At 35.2% G+C, this 27,418-nt stretch overlaps 1 protein-coding gene across 4 annotated transcripts in view; it reads right to left on the reverse strand.

The window, feature by feature from the left end:
* Positions 1–27,418, reverse strand: part of NAALADL2 (N-acetylated alpha-linked acidic dipeptidase like 2) — a 1,658,577-nt gene that overhangs the window by 441,863 nt on the left and 1,189,296 nt on the right. For all 4 annotated transcript variants that reach the window (XM_088839027.1, XM_088839030.1, XM_088839024.1 and 1 more), the window contains one exon: positions 24,207–24,326. In XM_088839027.1, the coding sequence (XP_088695153.1) occupies positions 24,207–24,326 (120 nt within the window). The remainder of the gene's footprint in view (positions 1–24,206; positions 24,327–27,418) is intronic.

Genomic DNA, 27,418 nt, shown 5'->3' on the forward strand with positions numbered 1-27,418 from the left:
TTGAACTGTGGTGTTGGAGAAGACTCTTGAGAGTCCTTTGGACTGCCAGGAGATCCAACCAGTAAATCCTGAAGGAAATCAGTCCTGAACATTCACTGGAAGGACTGATACTGAAGGTGAAAACTCCAATATTTTGGCCACCTGATGTGAAGAACTGACTCATTTGAAAAGACTCTGATGCTGGGAGGGATTGGGGGCAGGAGGAGAAGGGGACAACAGAGGATGAGATGGCTGGATTTTATCACCATCTCAATGGACGTGAGTTTGAGTAAACTCTTGGAGTTGGTGATGGACATGGAGGCCTGGCCTGCTGCAGTCTATTGGGTCACAAAGAGTTGGACACGACTGAGCAACTGAACTAAACTGAACTGAAGACAATATTATTCTCATCCTTGTTGTACAAATTGATGAAACAAACAAACCAAACTAAAGCTGAGAGAGACTGACCACATGACTAAATATCACAAATCTAATGAATCATCAAGACAGAAATGGTCCTTCTAGACAAGCACACAGGCATTAATATCATGATCCCTGTATTGCCTATTGCCCTTCATCCTTAACTAATGCAGCTGGCAAAGCCAAGAACTATTAAGGCAACTGGTAGTTGAATTTCAACTTAGAACTAGTCTATACAGACAAAAAGCACTTCTAACAGGAACAGGAATCAGCAGTCTATTTTCTCAGAAGAGAGCCACACAACGGTTTCAAACTTCAACCTCCTCTCATCATGTGACAAAAAGGAAAAAAAGAAGAGTGACTATTTATGCTGCTGGTTAAAGATGGCAATCTAAACGATGGAATTTGCTTTTCATAATCTAGTTGTTAATCATAGTTCTTATTAATATTTGGACTAATTAGACTCAGTTCTAATCAATACCAAATGAAAACACACACAGTCTGTGAAAATAACCTAAATCACTACGTATTTTTGGTTTTACTGGACACATCATCATATACATCAATAGCAAAATAATTTAAGAATGAGTTGGACACTATCAAAACATTATTTTCTTTGCTAAAATGTAAATAACCTTTTTAATAAAACACAAAGAATAGTCTCAATTGAGTACACAGGATCCTTAATTTAAAGCATACAGTATCAGTCAAGTGGCATTTTAGTTGTATTAACAACACTTTTATAACATGATTAAAATATATCTTGTAAATATGATTTATGTTAGTTGCATAATATTTGCAAATAATTATGTCTTTCAAGAGACACTTTGTGATTTGAAAATATTGACTATTACAATATTACTCAAACTGTGAACTCTTTTCATAAATATGTATATTTTATGAATATAATTAATTTTTTTCTAACTGAGTTTCCCTGACAGATGAACTTGTAAAATAACAGGAAACATTTTATTCTTTGTGTACTTGTGTTCACTATTCACATTTAAAGGACCCTTAACCAGTATTTTTCTTTTAATTTCACTGTTGCCCAAATAAAGCTTTTGGTCGGGAAGTGGTCCTTCTGCTGAACTATCTTGTTCCTACATACATCTTGGTGCCTAAGAGACCCAGTTAGCCATGGTTTTACTCTGTTTGCAAGACTGACTGCTCTAAGTGTGAAGTCAATCTGGCTGTAATTTACATGTCTGCCAGTCTAATCTCAATACTAGCAACTCTTTTGGCAAAACTAGATTGTACCTTTAGTACAATTGGAATCCCCAAATTATAGTTATTTAAAGGCCACAATGAAATAATAATATATAAGCCTATGCTTAGTATCACTTCAGTTCAGTTCAGTTCAGTCGCTCAGTCGTGTCCGACTCTTTGTGACCCCAGGAATCACAGCACACCAGGCCTCCCTGTCCATCACCAACTCCCAGAGTTCACTCAAACTCATGTCCATAGAGTCGGTGATGCCATCCAGCCATCTCATTCTCTGTCATCCCCTTCTCCTCCTGCCCCCAATCCCTCCCAGCATCAGAGTCTTTTCCAGTGAGTCAACTCGTCGCATGAGGTGGCCAAAGTATTGGAGTTTCAGCTTTAGCCTCAGTCCTTCCAATGAACACCCAGGATTGATCTCCTTTAGAATGGACTGGTTGGATCTCCTTGCAGTCCAAGGGACTCTCAAGAGTCTTCTCCAGCAATAGGATATGTTTAATAAATATTTATTTTCCTTTCTATTCTTAGCAGAAATCTGTACTGTTTTTCAGTACTCAATACAGACTTTCAGTTACCCTAGTTCATACTCAGTTTTGTCTTCCCTAGACAGCTCATTGCTGTCAACATATGACACCTGTGTTTGAATGAATACTTCTCAGCAACCCCATCCTGAAAAACCAAATGCATTTATTTGAGATTATTTTAAAAAGTAAATAGTCCTAAAATCCTAGCCCTGAGGGTGACTGACTGAGTTGAGGACTAGTGTGGCTATCAAATCAGTAATAAAAGTGAGAGAAAATTTTAAATGATAGATAAGGAGGGGATTGATTTTTAAAATCCTTGAAAGGAAGAAAAAGAGATAGAAAAATGTGAAAAGATGATTTATGAAGTAGCCTGTAAAGAACAAGTTTAAAGAGCCTACAGGAAAATAAAAGTAGATGAAAAAGCAAAAGGGAAATCAACTCCAACTAAATTTCTTTGTTGCCTGGAACATAGCTTCCTGGGTGAATGCTTTCAAAGAATGATTGCCTGTCTGTCTTCGGCATTTCTCCAAGAATTGTCTCTATGTATCTCTAATAGAATAAAATGTAACTAATAAGATACTGAGGTTAAGAATACATATTACCTATATTGCAACAACTTGATTTATAAATATTTTGTTCCCCTAGCACCATTTCCTCCGGACGTTTGTTTCTCAGGTAATTATTTTGTGTATTTATAATATCCTGATCCCTTGTCTCAGGTATGTTTATTTTAAGGAACAATGTCTAAATGAAGTGCACACATCTAATTTGTGTGTATGTGTTCAAATATATTATTGAAATGAGCAGAGAAGTTTTCAAATAAAATGCCACTCTTTACATCTAGTAAAATGCATAAGGAAATTAGAAGATTCAGAAAATTATTAAAAGTATTACGTGTCAATCTCAAAAGGTTATATTAAACATCTAGCTATGCTTTCCTCATAAAATTCCCTAAGATCAACATCAGAATTTCATTCAAATAGATTATGAGTCTGATTTAAATTTACTGTTTATTTTTTAGGCTGAAAGGGACCATTAATCTCAAATTAAACTAATAGGATAGTGAACATGCAGACAAGAATAAGTTACTTTTAAGGAAGCAGTGAGTCTATAAGAACAACTATCTTTTTAAATGCAACAAAACGAGCTTTTGAGAAATTTCTGAAAATGTCACATGACAATTTACACAGCACTCTGAAAGATTTCTTCAAAGGGAGCTAAAAGTTGTAATTCTATATTTAATGCCCTTCAAAACATTGACAGATTAAAGGACCATTCCATAGACCATGGTCTTCTTTGCCAACTGCACAGATTTCCTGAGTTACTTAAAAAAGATTTTGGCTAAATAAACTCTATGACTTCAATCCATGATTACATTTTTGAAGTCAACGATTTTTATGATTTGATCTTTTGAGATACATTTGGTGATTGGAAATTTGATACTGAATAGCAGTCTCTTGAAGATTTCAGATTTAAGGAGTCTCCTGTGCAAAGTGAAAAATTCACTGAATATAAAATTATTGCAATTTTAACAGACTTAGAAGCTAATGATTACTTTAACATTCATGCTGAGATTTTCTAGATGTTGGCTAATATGTGTCCCTTAGATAAGTATATTTTATTTTCTATAATTTTTTTTTTATTGAAAAGTGAATAACATTTTTTTTCCTCAACAGTATTTTCAGTATTTTGTGCTTAGCCTCAACACTATTATATCAGAAATTCTGTATTTCTAAGCATGAGATGGACCTTTTTGAGTGTTTTTTTTTTAGGATTTACACTTAGTACAGTTATAATGGTAATCCAAACCCAAAGGTGAGTACTGTTCTGATTTCTTTCACTGTATGTTGGTTCTAGGACTTTGTAGAAATGGAATTTTACAAATGTGCTCTTGTGTCTGACTTCTTTGGCAAGTCATAACATTTTAAGATTCATCCAAAGTTTGTATATGTCAATAGACTCTTCCTTTTTTATTACTAAGTATGAGTAAACCACATTTTGCTTATCTGTTCTCCTAATAATAGACATTTTGGCTGTTTCCTGTTTGGTCTATTATGAATAAAGTTACCATGAACATGTTTGTTCATGTTTTGCTACTTTCCATTTCTCTTGGATAAACACCTATACTTGGGATTGCTGGGTATTGAGGCTGATATATATTCATTTGCCAAACCAATTTTTTTCAAGTGGTAGTACCATTTTATTTGATCTCCAAAATCACTGCAGATGCTGATTGCAGATGACCAACTTGATAGCATATTAAAAAGCAGAGACATTACTTTGCCAACAAAGGTTCGCCTAGTCAAGGCTATGGTTTTTCCCGTGGTCATGTATGGATGTGAGAGTTGGACTGTGAAGAAAGCTGATCGCCGAAGAATTGATGCTTTTGAACTGTGGTGTTGGAGAAGACTCTTGAGAGTCCCTTGGACTGCAAGGAGATCCAACCAGTCCATTCTAAAGGAGATCAATCCTGGGTGTTCATTGGAAGGACTGGTGCTGAAGCTTAAACTCCAATACTTTGGCCACCTCATACGTCGAGTTGACTCACTGGAAAAGAGTCTGATGCTAGGAAGAATTGGGGGTGGGAGGAGACGGGGACGACAGAGAATGAGATGACTGGATGGCATCACCGACTCGATGGACTTGAGTTTGAGTGAACTCCGGGAGTTGGTGATGGACAGGGAGGTCTGGCGTGCTGTGATTCATGGGGTCGCAAAGAGTCGGACAGGACTGAGCGAATGAACTGAACTGAACTGAACTGAACTGAAAGTATGAAGTATTGCTACAAGGCCCTGTCAATATGGTATTAATAGCCTTTTTAAGTTTAGCCATTATAGCAGGTATATATAAAATTTAAAAAATATGTATCTATCACATTTGCCCATTAAATGTCAATTATATTTACCTTTGGTGTACTCTCTATTTCTCCCTGCAGAACATTTCCTTTCAGTGTGAAGAAATTATTTTAACATTTCTGCATGGAAAGGAGTTAACAGTTGGCTTAGTAGCCCGGGTGCCTTAAATCCAGAACATTCTCAGAAACGCTGTTCTTAATGACTGGCCTTTGGACACTACAGAGAGATGAGCTCTGAGCCCTTGGCATAGTCCATCTGCTAAGAGTATTTTGAAGTCACAGACTCTAAGAGTTTATGCTAACAATGATTTATGGTAAGCTCCATGCTGAGATTTGATTCCTGATGGGACTCTCATGATTCTTCTATGTCTAGCGGCCAGTACTCCAAAGCATGCATGATCTCTCTGTTTTGCAGCCTAAATGCCACTTTTATTTTGTCTTGTTTCGCTTTGCTCTACAGTCTTGTGCCTTGTTTTCGGAACTTCAGGAGATTTCTTTTTGCCCTGCTCTAAACTTCAGTAGCTATTGCATTGTACTTATTGATGACTTAGGGTACCCAGGATGGATGGATTTCTCTTAGTTTACCTACTTTCCCCATCTATCTTTAGCCACCACTACTGTACTCAGTAAACTGCTGGATGCCTCAAAGGAATCTTTCTCAGATATCCTTCCTTGCCCCTGGCCCACTAGTTCTTTAAGTTCAGTGCAGATCAGAAGCACTTCAGAGGCCGTTCTCTGAGCAAACCTGACGGAGCTTTCACCTCCTGCTTCTTGTACTTGATGAACTCCTTGTGTGTTTCAGAGATTTCTCACAGTTAATTTGCCCCGCCCCCAGCCTCTGGTATTCTACCTGGTGCTTTCAGTGAAGACCCACAGGAAAGAGTCAGTGGTTTATACTGGCTTTGTGGACGAGGCTATTGGGATTCTGACTCATCAGGCTATCCCAAGGGGTCTACAAAAAGTTCATTTGAAGTTTTTCTGATTTTTCCTTATCCATGATACCTCCTTATCTTGTCATTTTGCCATAAGACCTACAAAGGCCTTATCACATTCTGCATTTCAGTGTATTTAGGCTTATTTGCATCTTAGATCTAGATCTCTGAAAGATTTTTTAAAACTAGGCGTTTGTAACCTGTTTCACTCATTTTCATTTTAGACTAGGAGCAAGGAAATGGCAACCCACTCCAGTACTCTTGCTTGGAACATTCCATGGACAGAGGAGCTTGGTAGGCTACAGTCCATGGGGTCACAAATAGTCAGACATGACTGAGCAACTTCACTTCACTTTCACTTTAATGGTCCTCTGAAACTCTGTACATTTTAAGTGGAAGCAAAAAGTCCTATACACATGCTTTACTTAATAAAAAGAGAACATGTAAGAAATGAAGTATCTGTCCATTTATTTATTAATTTAAGATAAAGTATTTAATGATCTATACCTGCCAGATACAGGAAATACAGCATTGAACCAAACAGTCCAAATCTTTCAAGGAATTTACATTCTATCTGGGGTAAAAAGTAATAAAAAAAAAAACTGCTAGTTATATAATATGATAATGATATGTGCTAGAGAGAAAAATATAGAACACTGAAGGGGCTATAAAATGTCAGGATTGTGTTTCATACTTCAAATGTTGGGGACAAGGAATTTGTCACTCAGAAGGTGATTTTAAGTACAGATCTCAAGGAAAAGATAATGCTGCAAATCTATGACCCTTTTTTATTAGAAACTGGGCATTGTACAGCTGCATCTGCTATATCTTAGGAATTTCTCTTTGATGTGCATAGTTGTTTCCCCAAACCTTCCAACAATGCAGTCTTCTCCTCACATAATCAGGCACAGAGAACATAAATTAAACAGCAATATATATATATATACTACCATGCTTGATTTTCATATTTTCAAATAATTTTTAACAAGACGTTAAAACACAATGCTATGAAAAACTCTTTACAAGAATAGATGCTCTGATATACAGCTAGGATGTTATAAACCAATAACCTTTGACCCAGATAGTTCATATTGTCAGGCGAGTGTATTCTTCTTGGTTCTGTCTCGTCTCAACAAAAATTTGAAGCAATGGATTTTAGAGCCCTCAGCGTGTCATAACTCTTGGACAGACCGTGTTATAGCTCTCGGGTCTTGGGCAGACCATGTTACAGCTCTCAGGTCTCGAACAGACTGTTATAGCTCTTAGACAGATCAGTTTTACAGCACAATTTTATTTAGAAAATAGCAGGAAAATACATCCTCGAGGCGTGATGGCATGCCAACCCAAAGACGTGAAGAGAAGAGAGGGAGAGGGGAGCCCCGGGCCTTTGGCTCCTCTTTTCATATGTTTTTTCCTCCCCGCTGGGCCTGCCTTATATAAATTGGGCTAGCAGGAGTTCCCTGTTCTACCTGAGGTCCTCACTCCAGTCCTCAGACCTTCCTTTGTTCTATTTTCGCGGGCTTTTTCCCTCCTTGTCTTTTAGCCACCACCATTTTATACTCCTCTTTCCTATTCTAACCACCTAACAGACTTAGCAGTAGCAGCAGCAACAATATTATGGGATCGATTCTTAGAAAGTCAAGATTCGCTGCTGCACTACTAGACACTGGATAGCTAATGATCACTTTGCAACTTGCTGAGACCTAGCTGCCACCATGCACATGCTTGCCTGCAATTAGTAAGGTGAATATAACACAGCACGTGTTTCTGCTGTGACAGGACAGTCACAGGCTGGCACTGCCTGCCTGGTAAACAAAGCACAACATTTCTTGTATGGCTGAAGTGATGTGTTCCTAGTCAATAACTTTTAGCTCTCTGGATTTTAGTCAATATACTGGGTTCTAGGTGAGCAATTTGAGCAGTAACTTCTTGATCCCCAAGCTTTCTGGTCATGCAGAGGCAGCAGCACCCTTGGAAGGTCTCTATGATCATGCTGTTCTGTGAGTCATGCCTGGAAGACCTAGAGATGGCTCTTGCAGCCCTTGCAAAGACTTCAAAACAACTAATTCCCCATGAAAACTTTCTTCTGCTTAAAAAGAACTCCTTCTGTTACTGCAATTGCCTAATGATAAAGCAACTCATTGGAAAAGGCCAAGGGGTTTGTACAACTATGTGTATAATAATAGCATGGCTAAAATTTAAAATAATCATAATATATAAAAGTTCAATGAGAAAACTGGTTAACAAATGGTCATACAGAAATGCAATAAAATAATATATATCCATTAACTAAATTTATTTATTTTGAAAAAATTCAAACTTACAGAGAAGTTTTAAGTATATTACAATGAATTTCCATGTAGTACTTACTTTCATCTGTATTCACTCATGTACCAATAGTATTACTATATGTATTTTGAACTGTAAACTATTTATAATATATGGAGAGAAAAAGTACAAAGAATCTCCTTTTGGTAACAATATATCTACATGCATTATATATTTTTCTTTTTCTGTTGTTATATCATTATCTACATGTGTTACACAAACAAAAATATTCTTAGTGGTTCTCCCCAGATAGATAAGTTATAGATGACTGATTGCACTTTTATTTTTGCCCCTGTGAAATTATTTGTCTACAAAGAACACTTTTTTTTTCTTCAGTTGTTCAGTCATGTCTGACTCTTTTGTGACCCTATGAACTGTAGCCTGTTAGGCTCCTCTGTCCATGGGATTTTCCAGGCAAGAATACTAAAGTGTGTTGCCATTTCCTTTTCCAGGGGATTTTTCTGACCCAGGGATCAACCCCGCCCCCCCCCCCATCTCCTGCATTGGCAGTTAGATTCTTTAACACTGTGCTACCAGGGAAGCCCCCCACGAAGAACACAATACAATAATTAAAGGAGCTACATTAGTTTTCAGGGAGTCCCTTGTAATTAGCACAGATTTCTTTCCTCAGATTATTTTTTTTAGGATAGAATAAAAATGTCAAGCACCTTGTGGATCTTTACCAAGCTAGAGCATATACTTTCTTTATACAATACCTTATTATTTTATTAACCTATAATTACCTACTGAACATTATTGAAATTTGCTTAATTTTTTGAATGATACTTTATATACAGCTAGAAAAGTGTCATTTCAAAGATGACTGAACTTCATGTAAAACATAATTTATAAACTCATATCCTTCATTCAATCTCTGAGATTTTCAAGTGAAATATTCTGTATTACTTTACTTGAAAAAAAAAGGTGCTATGGAAAGTGGTACCAGTTTTGACGCTGTGATTTTAAATTACTTTTCTTTATTATCCTCTCCAGATTCACGTCTATTTCAATTGTAAATCTAGGCTACCGGCATCTTTAACTCTTTTTGTAGTTACCATTGACTACCACAGATAAAGGAATTGGCACTGCTTCAGGATGAGATGGTTATCACAGATGAATATCTGCAGCATTCCACCATATTTATTTACCTACACCACTTAGAAAACAGTTGTAAACATCAACACTGGCCTTAAAATTACCAATTGTTATTATACATGGCTTACAGATTAAGCCATTGCCTTCCCTGATAGCTCAGAAAATAAAGTGTCTGCCTGCAATATGGGAGACCAGGGTTCGATCCCTGGGTCAGGAAGATCCCCTGGAGAAGGAAATGGCAACCCATTCCAGTACTCTTGCCTGGAAAATTCCATGGACTGAGGAGCCTGGTAGGCTAACAGTCCATGGGGTCACAAAGAGTCAGACACGACTGAGCGATTTCAGTTTCACTTTAGAGATTAAGAACCAGAATATCTAAAGGCACAATGTATATAAGTAAATAATAAATATGAAAGCTAACCACCTAGAAACAAGCAGAGCCAAAGAAACCAACTGCAGATTTTCTTATACATTATGATGCCAAACAAATAGGTAAACACAAAGGATGAATTCACAAGAAGTGAGTTACTATGAAAATTAAGATTGGCTGGAACCACCTCCCATAGAAATGTTTGATCCTCCTTCATAACATCTGCAGTGTTTGAGAACTTTAAGATAATTCATCCTACCTGAGAATTCTTCCTTAGGCTGAAATGAAATGATTTCTTTATTCCTTGGAGATATACAGAAAATTGCCTCAGAAAGATTGTTTCAGAGTTTAAATAGCTTAATTTCTTCTGCTGTTCAATTTCTTTTATCACCTTGGTCTTAAAATTATAACTTTGCAACTGAAAATATAGTTAACAGTAGTAACTGTGGAGAGATTAGTGTCAAATTGTAAGATACTTAAGGCTATGAATTGCAGGTGAAATTCCAGATCAAAGGGAAGGAATAATCAGTGCCTTCAAGTCTTATCAGCACTGTATATAGACACGCTTTTTGGAAAAAGTGTATGCAAATTGTAGATCTTGCCATTTGAAGACATTCATTTTCAAAGTGAAGAGATTGAACCCTTATGTAAACTTCTTTAAAAATTCCAACTTTTAGGTGCATATAAAGTTTGCTTAAAGCAGCACCTGTGGCCATTTTCACAAGAAAAGGCTCAAAAATAAAACACACACTGGAAAATATTAGTTCAAAACAAAATTCATTTATACACTATTTGTTTAAGTATTTATTCAACATTTTATTATATCAGTTTCCTTGTTTCAAAGAACCATTTTTTCAGTCAAAACATTTGTTACTTTTACCAAGAGCTTATTTATTCATTTTAGACTTTTTTCTTTCAAATTTTTAAATTATATATTTTAAAATGTACAAATTGAGGATGTGATGTGTATATACACATTGTAGAATGATTTCCAAGATTGAGATAATTAACTAACACATCTATCATCTTACATAGTTAATATAGATAACTTTGATGTGTGTGATGAGAATACTTAAATACTCTAAAAAATTTTAAGCACACAATACTGTATTACTATAAGAACCATCCTGTATATTAGATCCTCAGAATTTATTTGAAAAATCTGTGGCTTTGACTGAAACAAACTCACTTCCTTCTCTCTTAGATCCTGACAGCCACCATTTTATTCTTCTATTTTTATGAACTCTCTCTCTCTTTTTTTTCCAAAAGATTTCTCATGTAAGTGATACCAAAGAATATTTGTCTTTCTCTTTCTGGCTTAGTTACTTAGCAAAATGCCCTCCAGATTGATGCTGTTTTTGCAAATGAAAGGATTTCTTTCTTCTTGTATGGCTGAATCATATCCCATTTTATGTATTGATACAGCACATTTTTTAATCAATTACAATACGTACATTTTTTAAATCCATTCACCTGATGATGAACATTGAAGTTGTTTTCATATCTTGGCTACTGCAAATAGTGTTTATGAATGCAGGAGTGCAGATTTCTCTCAGAGATACTGATTTCATTTATTGAACATCCAGGAATGGGATCACTAGATCACACGGTAGTTCAATTTTTAATTTTTGAGGTAGTTAATTACTATTTTCCATAATGGCTATACAATTTTACTTCCACCACTAGCATATAAGAGTTTCCTTTCTTCCCACATTCTCACCAATATTTGTTGCCCACTATCTTTTTTTTTTTTATAATAGCAGTCCTAACAAGTGTGAGGAGATACTGTAGTTTCAGTTTGCATTTACTTGATATTAGTTGATGTTGCCTGTGATTTATATATCTTATCCAAGAAATTATTGCCAAGATTAATGTCAAGAATATTTTCACCTATATTTTCTTTCAGGATTTTTATGGTTTCAGGTCTCACATTTAAGTCTTTGATCTGTCTTGAGTTAATTTTTATGAGAAGTGTAAGATAGGGGTCCAACTTCATGTTTTTGTATTTGAATATCCAAATTTCCCAACATCATTTATTTAAGAGACTGTTCTTTCTTCATTACATGTTCTTGGCACCCTTATCAAAAGTTGCTGCTGCTGCTGCTAAGTCACGTCAGTAGTGTCCGACTCTGTGCGACCCCATAGATGGCAGCCCACCAGGCTCCCCCGTCCCTGGGATTCTCCAGGCAAGAACACTGGAGTGGGTTGCCATTTCCTTCTCCAATGCATGAAAGTGAAAATTGAAAGTGAAAGTGAAGTCACTCAGTCGTGTCCGACTCTTAGCGACCTCATGGACTGCAGCTTCCCAGCCTACTCCGTCCATGGGATTTTCCAGGCAAGAGTACTGGAGTGGGTTGCCATTGCCTTCTCCAATCAAAAGTTAGGTTACCAGGAATAAATAGGTTTACATCTGGACTCTATTCTGTTCTACTAGAGTATGGGCCTGTTTCTATGCAAGTACCATACCATTTTGATTATTATAGCTTTATAATATGGCTTGAAATTAGGCACTGTGATACCTTTTGTAGTTTCATACAAATGTACAGTAGTTTTTGTTTTGTTTTTCTCCCCTAGGAAAAATGCTACTTGAATTTTGATAGAGATTTCATTAACTCTGTGGATCATTTTAGGTAGTATGGGCATTTTAAAAATACTAATTCTTCCAATTCAAGAACATTGAATATCTTTCTATTTAGTCATGTATTCTTCTACCTTTTTTCATCAAGCTGCTATAGTTTTCAGTGTACAGGTCTTTCCCCTGTTCGGTTAAATTTTTTCCTAAGTACTTTACTGTTTTCAATGCTATCTTAAATGGCATTACTCTTTAGATTTCTCTTTCAGATAATTTGTATTTAATGTACGGAAACAAATGACTTTGTTAAAGAACTACACAAAACAATGTCCAAACATATCAACAATATTTTGTCAATAGAATACAAAATTGCTTAACATGCCACTTGAAAAAGAGAAACAAGAAGTGAAGATACGTAAACAACCTAGACTCCACTGATGGATGAATGGATAAAGAAGATGTGATGTATATATAATAAAGAAGGACAAACCTGACTTCATATCGGATCCTTTAGCGCTAACCCTTGTACTCTGTTGCCTGTGTTTAGTCATGCTTGTCTGCATCTTTGTAAAAGAATGTTGCCTATAGCCTGAAATAACACATCATGGCCCATTCTCATTGCTCTGACCTTTAAAAGTATAACTCTTTTCCATTCTTATAGAGATATAAAATATCCAGAATAGAAAATAACAATTATATTATTGAAAGCTTATAGCAACATTGTGATCAGACCCACATACAGAGCTGCAAGAACAAAAGAGTTTGCATTTGAATATTCCCTTCCCTTTTAGCATGCTGCTGCTGCTGCTAAGTCACTTCAGTCGTGTCCAACTCTTCGTGACCCCATGGACTGCAGCCTACCAGGCTCCTCCGTCCATGAGATTTTCCAGGCAAGAGTACTGGAGTGGGTTGCCATTGCCTTCTCCGCCCTTTTAGCATCAGTTCAGTTCAGTTCAATCGCTCAGTCATGTCCGACTCTTTGTGACCCCATGAATCACAGCACGCCAGGCCTCCCTGTTCATCACCAACTCCCGGAGTTCACTCAAACTCATGTCCATCGAGTCGGTGATGCCATCCAGCCATCTCATTCTCTGTCGTCCCCATCTCCTCCCACCCCCAATCCCTCCCAGCATCAGAGTCTTTTCCATTGAGTCAACTCGTCTCATGAAGTGGCCAAAGTATTGGAGTAGAGGCATTAGCTTTAGCATCAGTCCTTCCAATGAACACCCAGGATTGATCTCCTTTAGAATGGACTGGTTGGATCTCCTTGCAGTCCAAGGAACTCTCAAGAGTCTTCTCCAACATCACAGTTCAAAAGCATCAATTCTTTGGTGATCAGCTTTCTTCACAGTCCAACTCTCACATCCATACATAACCACGGAAAAAACCATAGCCTTGACTAGACAGACCTTGGTTGGCAAAGTAATGTCTCTGCTTTTTAATATGCTGTCTAGGTTGGTCATAACTTTCCTTCCAAGGAGTAAGCGTCTTTTAATTTCCTGGCTGCAATCAGCATCATTTTAGCATAAATAAGCCTAAATTCTAACTTGAAAAAGTTGGTTCTTTGGGACACTAGTACACCATCTTCTCAGTCCACTGACTTTTCAAATAAAATTTGTATACCTTGCCCCAACAACTTATCTCTCAATGTATTTGCCAGTCATGCAGCAACCAGTATGAATTTGGACTTGGTAACACTCCAGTGTTCTTGCCTGGAGAATCCCAGGGACGGCGGAGCCTGGTGGGCTGCTGTCTATGGGGTCTCACAGAGTCGGACACTACTGAAGCAACTTAGCAGTAGCAGCAACATACACACACAATGGAATATTACTCAACCACAAAAAAGTCATGACATTTGTGACAACATGGATGAAACTTGAAGGTATTACACTAAGTGAGATAAGTCAGAGAAAGATAAATACCATATGATTTCATTCATATGTTGAATCTAGAAGAACAAAACCAGTGAAAAAATAAAATTAAAAGAAACGCACAGATACATGGATCAGATTAGTGGTTACCAGAGGGGAAAGAAGTTGGCAGGTGAGTGAAATGAGTTAGGGGGTCAACTGTATGTGAAAAGATGACAACCGTAATTGCAGTGGTGATCACTATGTAGTACATACAAACGTTGAATTATAATGCTGCATATCTGAACGACATGTAATTAAAGAGGAAGAGAAATAACAAATCAAAAAAGTCATAACTTACTCAATTTATCAAAGGTAAGCATATGCCAATAGATTATACAATTACCCCAGTACTTATATTTGAAAGGTGATTTAAAAAAAAAGCAATAAACCCATGTTTTTTTAAACTACTTTCATTACTCATAAATACTCTACATAAAATGTCATTGTCAGAATGGTAAAGCATTATTATTGTGGTTTCTATACAGATTATTAACTGATGGCAAAAGTGGTAGGTATTTAAAACAGATTAAATATCAGATGGGAAAAAATAATTCAGCAGAGTAAATTTTATTTTTTTTTAATACTAACATGTATAGCTCTGCATTAAAGATGCCGTGTAAGTGAAACAATTTTATGTAACTTGTCAACAATGATGATTTACTAATGCCTCTCCTCAGTAATCTGCCTGCAATGCAGGAGACCTGGATTTGATCCCTGGGTTGGGAAGATCCCCTGGAGGAGGACATGGCAACCGACTCCAATATTCTTGCCTGGAGAATCCCCATGGACAGAGGAGCCTGGCAGGCTGCAGTCCATGGTGTCGCTGACTCAGATACAACTAAATGACTACGCATAGTTCCTCAGTAAAATGGCCTTTCCTTTGAGTCCTGTAGAGAAGTCTAGTGTCCAAAAAGTCACAGACAATAAGTAAGTCAGCTCTAGCCATTTTAAAAATGTGATGTTCATTCTGATTGTAGAAATATGTTCAATCTAAATTTCTTAATACCTCAATTTGTTTGCACTGGTCTTTGGCTATATAGTTCACGTATTTAAATCAACTGCTTCTGAAATTCAGGGTTTTAGCCAGAATCTCAGTAAGACTTCCCTTGATATCTAGATTTAAATAAAAAGGGATTTACAAATTGTCAGCCTATCCTGAACAGAAAACCTTGTAAAACAGTAATAAAGTGGAGGAATTGTTTGGTGTTAACACAAAGTAAACCTTGTAAACCTAGGAGATAGATAAACCTGCCAATAGAATCACAATTTTAAATGTGAGACTTTATTGAAGTGGTAAATTAGTGGAAGAAAGGGTTTTAAATCAGTTTATTGGTCTTTATGTTCACTTAAGTAGACTACTTGTAGCCAAAACTGCAGAAAGGAAGATAAATTAAGTAGAATCCACTAAAAAAAAGAGTTGGAACTCATAGTGAACAGAGAGTGCAAAGAATCTCTCCTTAAAAAATAAAAGATAAAAATTACACCATGTGTCATAAAAGACAAGTCAGTACAAGAATATTTCAGAGTCAATTTTACTCATATTTTAAAGAAGGAAGAATAGAAAGTAAGCTTTGTTTCAGTACTGTCCATCACAATTATCAACAACAGAGAGACAAAGATAGCTATTTCAATTCTACCGCCCTATCGTTTGTACTCAACCGCTGTGCATTTTGGTCAGTAATATGGACTAAATTATGTCCTATCCAAACTGAGTTTGAAATCTAATCTCCAGTGTGACTGTAACTGGAGACAAGGCCTTCAAGAAGGTAATTGAAAGTGAAAATGTTAGCCGCTCAGTCATGTCCAGCTCTTTACGACACCACAGATAGTAGCCTGCCAGGCTCCTCTGTCTGGGGAATTTTCCCGGCAAGAATACTAGAGTGGGTAGCCATGCCCTTCTCGAGGGGATCTTCCCAATCCAGGTATCAAACTCAGGTTTCCCACATCTGAACCCAAGAAGTTAATTAAGGTTAAACGAGATCATAAGGTGGATGCCCTAATTCAATAGGACAATTGTTTTTATAAAAGGAGAAAGATATACCAGGAATGGTTACATTCTGACAAAAAGGCCATTTGAGGACACAGTGAGTAGGTGACTGGCTGCAAATCAAGCAAACAGGCTTGAGGAGAATCTATGCTACCTGCAGCTTATCTTGGACTTCCAACTTTCAGAACTGTGAGAAAATACATTTCTGTTTTTTAAGGTACCCAAACTATGGTATTTTGTTATGACTGTCCTAGAAAACTAGGGTTTTATTTTATTTTTAATTCTAGCATGTATATGCTAATAATCAAGATAAAAACTGTTCATCAATAACTCTGTTACTGAAAATCAGGCTCCTCTTAACTCAAGAATTGAACCAATAAGCTTCTGAGGCTAACATATCTCTTGTGCATTGTTTTATATTTTATAGAATAGGGGCATGGTCAGGCAGAAGGCAAACCAGCACTGCAGCAGACAGTAACAACCGCACAAGTACCATGGCAGACATAACTGTGGCAGTCCAGTGCCCCTCAATACAAGACGAAAAGAGCAGAAGCATAACAATATTACACTTGATTTAATGGTGAAAATAGGAAAGAACATCAGTTTGTGTGATCTGAAAAGAAGCACTGGTAGTTCAATAAAAGAGTTTGTTTCCATGATCAAAATTCAGAGATCTGAAAAGACAGATACTGAGTACATTCAAACTTTGTGCCATTGTTATTTAATGCATAATTTTTAATTAAATCAATGATTTGTTTCCTGTGTACTCCAGTATACACATATTGCAATCACCCCTATATTTCAGTTAGTCATACATGTCTTACATGGTAAAATCATAAACTCCTGGGCAAGAGAGGCACTTCTTCTACTTATGATGTGCCCTACAATTGAAGAGGAATTGAAGCAATTGTATGCAGTTGGGTTCTCTATAAATATTTATCACATTGTAGAACTCTGAAACAGACTGGGGGTATCCAAAATGAAATCATAGTGTGGTTTGATTCTGGGCTCAATCCTCTAATGAATTTAGTTGAAATTAAATGTATGTGCTATATTTTCTGGTGCGCAGTTTTTCGTATATAAAAAATAAGATATTAAAAAACACATCCTACAACAAATAAAGCTTTGCTACTTTTTCAGGCTTTTTAAAAAAACACTGTCTATTCTGTGGACAGTTACAATATTGATGCAATTGTTTAGTTTTGATTAGGTTTGCAAGCTTCTGGCAGATACTTCAAAAGCAACATTTAAGCAGAACATATCTAGATTGACTATTTTCATATGTATGGATGCTTCAGGCTTCCTCAAAATAACTTCTTAGAAGTTTCAACACTATTTACTAGAGAGTTGCAGAACACTGACTAATACATGGATAAACAAATTCTGCTTTTCTAAAGGCAAAATCAATACTTTCTGTGATCTATGAAAGATTATTTCAAAAAACAAAGGTGAAATAGCAATATGTATGGAGAGCGAGCACATGCTTGTGCTGCATCCTAATATTTAAAACTACTATTTGGTAAGAAATCTTATCTTCAGTTCCATAACCTATTTTGCATGAAGGCAACTGCTTATCATTAATAAAAAGTCAATGACCTTATATCCTTTACTAAATATTTAAGGGGTCAGTTGACTTATTTTATTTTTCAAGAAATAGCTTTTTTCTAAGAAAATGTATCTTGCAAAGGATATTTTATTCCCTATTTATTCAGGGGACCTGGGTATGGGGACTTCACTTATCTCCACAGAACATTCTATAGTTGCCAGGAGAATGAAAAACATATATGCAATAAAGACTCAAATGTTTGTGGACAACATGGTGTGTTATAAAGTTCTCGAATGCATCAATACTATATTTAAGCTAAGTTCACCAGTTTTACACAATAAGATACAGGAACAATAAATGCTGTATAAAAGAATACAAAGAGAAACTGGTAAAAAATTAATAAATTGATCAATAAAAGAGTGAAAAGTCACACCACAGACTGGGAGGATAGTTCACAATATATAAGCAACAAAAGACTTGTATCGAGAATACGGAAAGAACTGACAAACTGATAAGAAAAAGAGTATGTGAGAAGGTGTTCAGTATTAGTAATCATCAGAGAAATTAAAATTAAAACCTCCAAATATACCACTATACATTCACGAGAATGATAGAACCAAATGTTGGGGATGACATGGAGCAACTGCTCCATTCAAACATTCATGCTGGTGGAGGTGTCATTGGTTTAAATCCTTTAGAAAACCTCTTGGGCAGTGTCAACTAAAGTTAAACACAAGGCAACCTGGTGACTTAGCAATTCCACTTCTACATAAATATTCAAGAAAAAGGAGTGCACACATTCTACCAACCCATGAGAATAATAATAACAACTAACTCATTATAGCTGAAAACTGGAAACAATCATATAAATCCAAATGACCACCAACCAGAGAGTCAAAGTTAGGAGATTCACATCTGAATCCTTTAAGGTACCATGCAGATGAGACTTTTTTTTTTTAACTAAAAGTTAATTTGTGACTATTTTACTAGATTTTTATCAAAAATCCTTTGTTTCATATGACTGACATACTTTTGTGATGTCTAAAATGCACACTTTAGCATTACTATTACAGGAAAATATTTTAAAATTATTTCCCTATATTTTTCAGAATAAAATGTCAATATTCAGTAAAATATTAATATGAAATGAATATTTTCACAAAGGACAGGTAATTTATCATTTTAAAATATATATATATTCATTTTAAATGGGAAATTTAAAGAAATATTAATATTTATTTTGTAGTTTTTTGTTTCTAAATTCTCACACTTATAAGCTAATTTTAAGTGAGCTAATTATTTTTTTTATAAAAATATTTATTACACAAAAGAACAGAAATGCATATTTAAATAGTTACAAAAGTTCCAGAAAAAGTTGACCATATAAAATCCTTGGCTATTGCTCCTTATTACCACTTGATGTGTAAGTCATTGGCAGAGTATTGCTACTTTCAGAGACAAAATAATTTGTTAGTTATCAGCATTATAATTTAGAAATATTAAGTACTTTGAGATTATTTTTTCAAGTTATAATGAAAATTTCCAAATAAACCCAAAAGAAGAGAGAGCAGAGCAGTACAATGAACTCTTATGTTCCAATTACCCAACTTTGGTAGCTATCAACTTCTTCATTTTCTTTGGGCAATTTTTTTAAAATCAAGTTTTCAATAATCCCAGGAAAAATCTTTAAACACCGCAGTGAATTAAGATTTATTAAAGATTTCTGAATCTTTGAAAGATTCCATCACTTAGGATAGAATCATTCCTTTCACTTAGGATGATTTAGTTCAACTTTATTGGGCTAAACCCAGGGAAATAGTTTATCTTCTTAAACCAAAGTTAGAACACCAAACCAGAGTCCAAAGGTACTGCACTCATCCTAGTCATGACTCACTGTTTCCTTAGTGGTCCAGCAAGATGTTGTAGAACTACTGGCACACGTAACAACATGGGTAGATCTTAAAAATCACTATGCTATGGAAAAGACACAACACACGAATGGCTGCAAACTGGATGATTTCATTTTTTATGGTATTTTGAAAGACAACATTACAAGGGCAGGACTCAGATCAGTGTTTACCAGGAACTGGAAATGAAGGGAGGAGACTGACTACAAAGGGATTTGATGGGAATTTTGTGAGTAAAAGGAATATTGTATAGCTTGACTGTTGTGGTGCTTAAATAAATATATATATTTGTCAAGAGGCATCAAGCTGTACACAAGAAGAGAGAATATTATAAGGGTAAATTATACCTCATTTTACCTCACTTCAGTCAGTTCAGTCACTCAGTCGTGTCCGACTCTTTGCGACCCCATGAATCACAGCACGCCAGGCCTCCCTGTCCATCACCAACTCCCGGAGTTCACTCAAACTCACCTCCATCGAGTCGGTGATGCCATCCAGCCATCTCTCTCTGTTGTCCCCTTCTCCTCCAGCCCCCAATCCCTCCCAGCATCAGAGTCTTTTCCAGCAAGTCAACTCATCGCATGAGGTGGCCAAAGTATTGGAGTTTCAGCTTTAATATCAGTCCTTCCAATTAACAGCCAGGATTGATTTCCTTTAGAATGAACTGGTTGGATCTCCTTGCGGTACAAGGGACTCTCAAGAGTCTTCTCCAACACCACAGTTCAAAAGTATCAATTCTTCGGCAATCAGCTTTCTTCACAGTCCAACTCTCACATCCATACATGACCACGGGAAAAACCATAGCCTTGACTAGACTAGACGGACCTTGGTTGGCAAAGTAATGTCTCTGCTTTTTAATATGCTATCTAGGTTGGTCATAACTTTCCTTCCAAGGAGTAAGCGTCTTTTAATTTCATGGCTGCAGTCAGCATCTGCAGTGATTTTGGAGCCTAAAAAATAAAGTCTGACACTGTTTCCACTGTTTCCCCATCTATTTCCCATGAAGTGATGGGACCAGATGCCATGATCTTTGTTTTCTAAATGTTGAGCTTCAAGCCAACCTTTTCACTCTCCTCTTTCACTTTCATCAAGAGGCTTTTTAGTTCCTCTTCACTTCCTGCCATAAGGGTGGTGTCATCTGCATATCTGAGGTTATTGATATTTCTCCCGGCAATCTTGATTCCAGCTTGTGCTTCTTCCAGCCCTGTGTTCCTCATGATGTACTCTGCATATAAGTTAAATAAGCAGGGTGACAATATACAGCCTTGACGTACTCCTTTTCCTATTTGGAACCAGTCTGTTGTTTCATGTCCAGATCTAACCGTTGCTTCCTGACCTGCATACAGGTTTCTCATTTTACCTAGTAAGTCTTAAATAAAAACAAACAAACAAAAATCCTTACTAAACTGTCTTATGGATCACGTATAGTGAAGTCTACCATATTTCTTGATTGAAATAACACATTATTAATGAAGTTTAAGCTGTCTAAGATGTTTGATTTAGGAAAATCTTTTCATATTTTTGGTATCCATCAAGGTTCTAATTCAATAAAATAGCCTATATTGTGTCTATTTTTAAAATAAATTCAGTACTGTACATTAATTATTTAAAAATTCCACCTAACAGATTGATGTCCACCACATGAACTTAGCAAGGTCTTCTGGAATTTCTACTTACTATACAATAGTACTTAATTCAATAAATCTTTTGTCATCTTCAATTTAGTCAGCATGCTTTCTTTATAGAAAATATTGTTCCATGTTGAATCATTCTGAATATGTTCTGTTTGCTTAATTTTTTTGGGGGGGGAGGTGCAGTTATATTGGATTATATGGGACATGACATTTGTATATTGTAAGGATTTAAATAAACTGATGAAATATAAAGATACTAAAGACTGATAAAACATTTTTGTCTTTGTAAGTGAAGTTACATTATGTCCTGATGTTATAATTAAGTTCTTCTTTGAAAGGAACATTTTAAATATTTGTTTTATATGCCACTGCTACTGCTAAGTCACTTCAGTCGTGTCCGACTCTGTGTGACCCCACAGACGGAAGCCCACCAGGCTCCCCCGTCCCTGGGATTCTCCAGGCAAGAACACTGGAGTGGGTTGCCATTTCCTTCTCCACTAGTGTTATATTAATCCCAGGGACAGTGGAGCCTGGTGGGCTGCCGTCTATGGGGTCGCACAGAGTCGGACATGACCGAAGCGACTTAGCAGCAGCAGCAGCAGTAGTATATTAACTAAATCATACACATTATTGAGGTTTGTTTCCTTTGGTTCTCTTGACTTTTATATTTTTAAGGGCACTTATATATCTTAAGGAAAAATATGACATTAAAATTCTGTATACAAATATGCCTTGCATTATCATATATTTGTTCTGTATTAATAACATAAATATATATAGGTAAATTAACCCCACTATTTTAGATTATGCCATGGTTTGTCTGAACTTGTGGTAATCCTATCCTTCCAAATTGTTCTATAGAACACACACAAAGACAGACACAATCTCAACTGAAAGAAATTTTCTTTCATTACAGATTCCAGTTCATTCTTCAGTTCAGTTCATTTCAGTTCAGTTCAGTCGCTCAGTCGTGTCCGACTCTCTGCGACCCCATGAATCACAGCACACCAGGCCTCCCTGTACATCACCAACTCCCGGAGTTCACTCAAACTCATGTCCACAGAGTCGGTGATGCCATCCAGCCATCTCATTCTCGGTCGTCCCCTTCTCCTCCCGCCCCCAACCCTTCCCAGCATCAGAGTCTTTTCCAGTGAGTCAACTCTTTGCATGAGGTGGCCAAAGTATTGCATTTCAGCTTTAGCATCAGTCCCTCCAATGAACACCCAGGATCGATATCCCTTAGAATGGACTGGTTGGATCTCCTTGCGGTACAAGGGACTCTCAAGAGTCTTCTCCAACACCACAGTTGAAAAACATCAATTCTTCGTCGATTTAGTATTAATATAATTATTTTCAAATAAAGAACAAAATGTTTTCTCTACCAACAAATAAGGATGTACATCTGTCATTATTGGAAACCATGCCATATTCTCAGACTTTTAGGTTAGATTTTAAACTATTTTACAGTCCTCTAAGATGCACAAAGACATTTTAAATAGTATTATATTTGCAGACTTTTTTTTAAGAGTTAATATTAGTATAGGTAGATAGTTCTAAGGACTATAAAGTCCTTAACAGTTTATTCGTTTTTGTATATTAATGTCAGTGATTACGTATCTTTCAAGATTCTTAAATAGGAAAATTGTAATACAAGAGAAGGAAAAGACATCATTTTTAAACTAACTGGATATTTGAATTCATAATTTCTTCTTCCTGTTAACCCACTTACTCAGGAATATCTTAACTTCCTAAGAGAGACATCTACAACTGACTCTCCTCTTGTGCCTTTTTTCCCAGGCGTTTAAGAAAGTCAGAGAATTCCAAGCAGTAAAAGAGCAGGAGAGACTCACTTACAGATCTGGATATGATTTAGGACACACACATTGAGGTTAGCTGATCTTAAATGTACAGATTTATCTATTTCATCTTTCATAATCTCTTCATTATTGTACTACATATGGAAATGTCAATTAAGCCTATTAAATTAGAAAATACTTTATGAAAGTTATAAAATGTTAGTTTCCATTACATCTCAAACAAGAATTATAGCTAATTCAAAGCACTGTTCATTCTCTCTTTTTCTAATTCAGTGTCTGTGATACTGCAAACTCTGTGGGCATCTAAAAGGTCATTTTCTAATATATATCATTAGCCCTTGGAATTGGGAGGAAACCACCCTAGAGTAGTGCCATGATTGCTTTCACTTCTAGACATAACACATGTCATCTGGGTGAAAGTCATAGAAAGAGTACAGAAACAAAAGTGTGAACTCTACCCATAAAAGAGGAAATATGTTCCAAAAATTTATTTGAAACAGATGAGAAGTAACTAAATTTTAAAAAAATAGATAACTATAGTAAGACATTATCACCAACTGCATGAATTTTTTTCAAGGTACTTTTAGGAAAAAACATGCTTTCTTTTTTCATAAATTTTTTTCAAACAATAATTTCCAAGTATCTTGAATCAAGTTCTCATTATATTCTAGGAATAAGACACGGGTCCTGCTATGAGGAGGCTTACCCCATGGTTGAAAAGATAGAAGAGAACCCACATTTACTCAAAACATAACTGGAGAAGAAATCCCCAAGTAACCAAGTTTATCACAACATGCCAAAATTGGCAGAATTGGGAACTTAAGCACTAAATTCAATTTTTTAGAAATAAATTTACATTTTTATATACATTCTCTATAGATGTATAATTCACACCTATAACTATAACCATAAAAGTGTAGTAAATAAAGAATTTCAGAACATAGGACATTGGTTGAAGAGACAACAATAAAAATTCAGGAATAAGTCATTCCTTAAAACACTTATGGATAGTTTCATATATATTTAAAAAAATAAAAATATTAAGAAATGCCAGATTATGGAGAAAAAGGCAGTTTTACAAAATCATTTTATGAAAGTGGTTCATCTTACCTCAGCTACCAGTTGCTGAAGAGATGGTGAAGCAACAGAGTGGAGACTTGAGTTACCCTTTACAGGACTGTGGAGACTAATGTAAGCCACAACATTTCTCTGCAGAACCTTCCTGAAATCCTGAAATTAAAAAAAAAAAAAAAATATATATATATATATATTTAAGATAAATAAAAGTGACAGATTCCACTTTATCAGTTACATGTTCAAAAATAAACATGTCCTACTTAAAATCATTACCTTGCATAATACTTTGTATTTTGTATTTAAAGCAATCTCTATTTAGTACTCAAGTCATACCTGAGTACTCAAGGGTCATAAACATATTTTAAATAATGGTAGTAAGGGCAGTATTTAAATATTTAAATACAATATTTAAAATGCATTTTAAATAAGTATACTCCTTATTGTATATCCATACAATATACAACACAATATTTTAAAGCATGTTCATATCCCTCAAAAATGTAAAAGTTTAAGGGAAAAATATCCTTATATGGTTTATATAGTATGAGATTCAACTTCAGAATACAGGATGGAATATTTGCTCTAGGACAGCATTTAGTTTTATAGACTTTGAATTAGAGAACAGACATGGATAAATCACTTCAGTGTTTAATAAAACCAGCCCTTTCCTTTGGAGTGTTGAGTTACATTTTGAACAAAGTGGCTCTTTATTCTGAACAAAATAGGGCATAATACAATTGTGGCCCTGTACACACTACCTGAAATAAAACCTGATGCATTTCACCTATAAACTAGCATAAAATGATTCAGTAGATTAGTTATTTCACTTCTCTGCTAAACCCAAATTCCAAAAACTGAAGACCACTGATCCTATTAAGTTACCACTAAGAAGCCCTTCTGTTATTTTCTTCCTTTTCCTACACAAATATGTAATGAGTAATTATCACAGTGTCAGTTCTACAGGAACACCCTAAAAATTGTATTACTTCATGCCTTAAAAATATTTTTTCTTCTTCCAACACTATCAGATGAAAGTCTGCAAAGGCTTATATATCCAGCACATCAATATTATTCTTAGTTTATGTTGAAAATTCAGTTATACCTCTGTATAAGAGGTAAAAAGACAATTAATTTAAAAATAAATATTTTAATAGAAATGATGAACTTTAAGCTTAAGTACTCTGCCTTACACATAATGTTGTTATTTAAAATGTTCATTATTACACAAGAGCTATAAAAAGAAAAACAGTTTCTATTAACATACTACCACACTGACAATGTCTATAAGTCAGTCCATTTAATTCTCATGAGAACCTCATAACATGGACATTAGTACACTTTTAGGAGGAATCAAGCCTTGGAGAAATTACTCTTGCCTAAGATCACATGTTCTATTGTACAGAAGATTTGAACTCTGATTTCTTTGATTGTAAAATCTATAGTATTTCCATGATAGCCTGAGATGAAGATTCTTCACAGGAGAGATGGTACATTTTTTAAAGAACCTATTTAGTAGAATGTCATAATTCTCTTCAAGGATTAAAATCAGTATTGAGCCAAATATCTAATAACTCTATCACTATAAATTCCATCTGACCAGAATAGCCTAATCCTTTTAATTATAACTCTGCATTTCAAGGGGATCCTGAGCAAAACAAAATTAGAAAGGGCATTATGACCTGTCAACAAGTGCTTTCCTCACTCATTTTCATTAAGGAATATATTTAGTGCACAAATTGGTTTCATCTAAAAGAAAAAACTCTTCCATTTTCACAAAAAGTAGGTTTGATAAGAGTAGACAGAACGGGAAAACTAATAGTTTTCTAAATTCCTCCTCAACCCAATTGTTACAAAAATACTCCGTGAACTATACTGAAATAATCTAAGATACAGTAGTTTACAATAGTACATTTTAAGAGCTAATAATTAAATCATACAGTATTCACTATTTTCTTAATTATATATTTTTGCTCATCTAGTCATGGAAAAAGCAGAAAGTGATTGGGTATATAATTAGCTGTCAAATATGCATATACACATAAATACTTTAAGACAGAGGTCTCTAACCTTTTTTAATAGGAAAAGCATTTTCTATAAGAAACATTTTTTCCCTATGGACTCTTACAGTATAACAGTTGTATTTTTAGTATCAGTTGTTTGAGAAAGTATAAAATGACCAAAAGGTACAACAGAGTCAATAAACAAAATATTTTATTAACTACAAAAAATATTTACTTAAGGTGAAAATATAATTGCTCACATACATAAAAGGTCACAATACCGAGTTAATTTATGGTTACCATACATGATGCTCAAAAAAATTCAAGGACTATTTGCAATATACTTTCCCATGCAAAGGAGTTAGTGATATTTAGGAATTTAAGTTAGGAACTACTATTGTTGCACAAGCCTACTTTGAGAACACAACTTAGAAATATGTGTGCTAAGTTAGAATTAAAATGAATTGACTGAAAATTATTATGGAAAAGGTTGTATAAAATACTGGAATAAATTTTTTGAAAGAATCGAATATATTTTCTTAAAATGTGCCTTATTGCTACAAGAAAACTAAAACATTGTTTTCTTTGTGATAAAAAATTTCTGAATTACTAAAAGCAGCCCATATCACATATGTAATCCCCAAATTGTTTCTTAAATTGTTTATATCCTTAAAGTAAGGAATTTGGAATAGAAGTTTGAGGGATTGCTTTAGCTAATACATTTTCCATCTTACTAAAAATTTGTCAGCTTTAAAACATTCTGTCAGCAATGGAATTTCTTTATTTGAATTAGTTTTCTTGAGTAATGGAAAAAAATTCATACACTAATTTAAATACAGAAAAGTATTTTGATTTCCAATGTATGAATCTTGATAAACTTTACAACTGCAAAATTTTTCTTGTTTTGAAACCTCTTTCCCTGAAATTAAAAAAGAGGTTTGCTAGCTTCATTTGTATAGCTTTTTGGTTATTTTTTGATAGCCAATAGACATTTTGTGCATCTTTGAGTGATTAAATGAAAAATGAAACGAGAGTTTCTCATTATATACTTGGGATTTTTTCCCTCTAAAACTGAAGTAGTAAACAAAATACAATATCAAATGTTTTTATTTTTCCTAGTTTAAACTTATGTAGGTTTTTTAAATTTTTATTTCTGTTAAAATTCTTTTTATAAAATCATAAAAGTAAATAGAAAATCTAAGAGTTTTATGATGTATTTATTGCTGGAAATGTGGAATCAATCCA

Source organism: Moschus berezovskii, chromosome 1, assembly GCF_049115385.1.
Source record: "Moschus berezovskii isolate FMDL1 chromosome 1, NW_MosBer_1.0, whole genome shotgun sequence".
Taxonomy (NCBI): Eukaryota; Metazoa; Chordata; class Mammalia; order Artiodactyla; family Moschidae; genus Moschus; species Moschus berezovskii.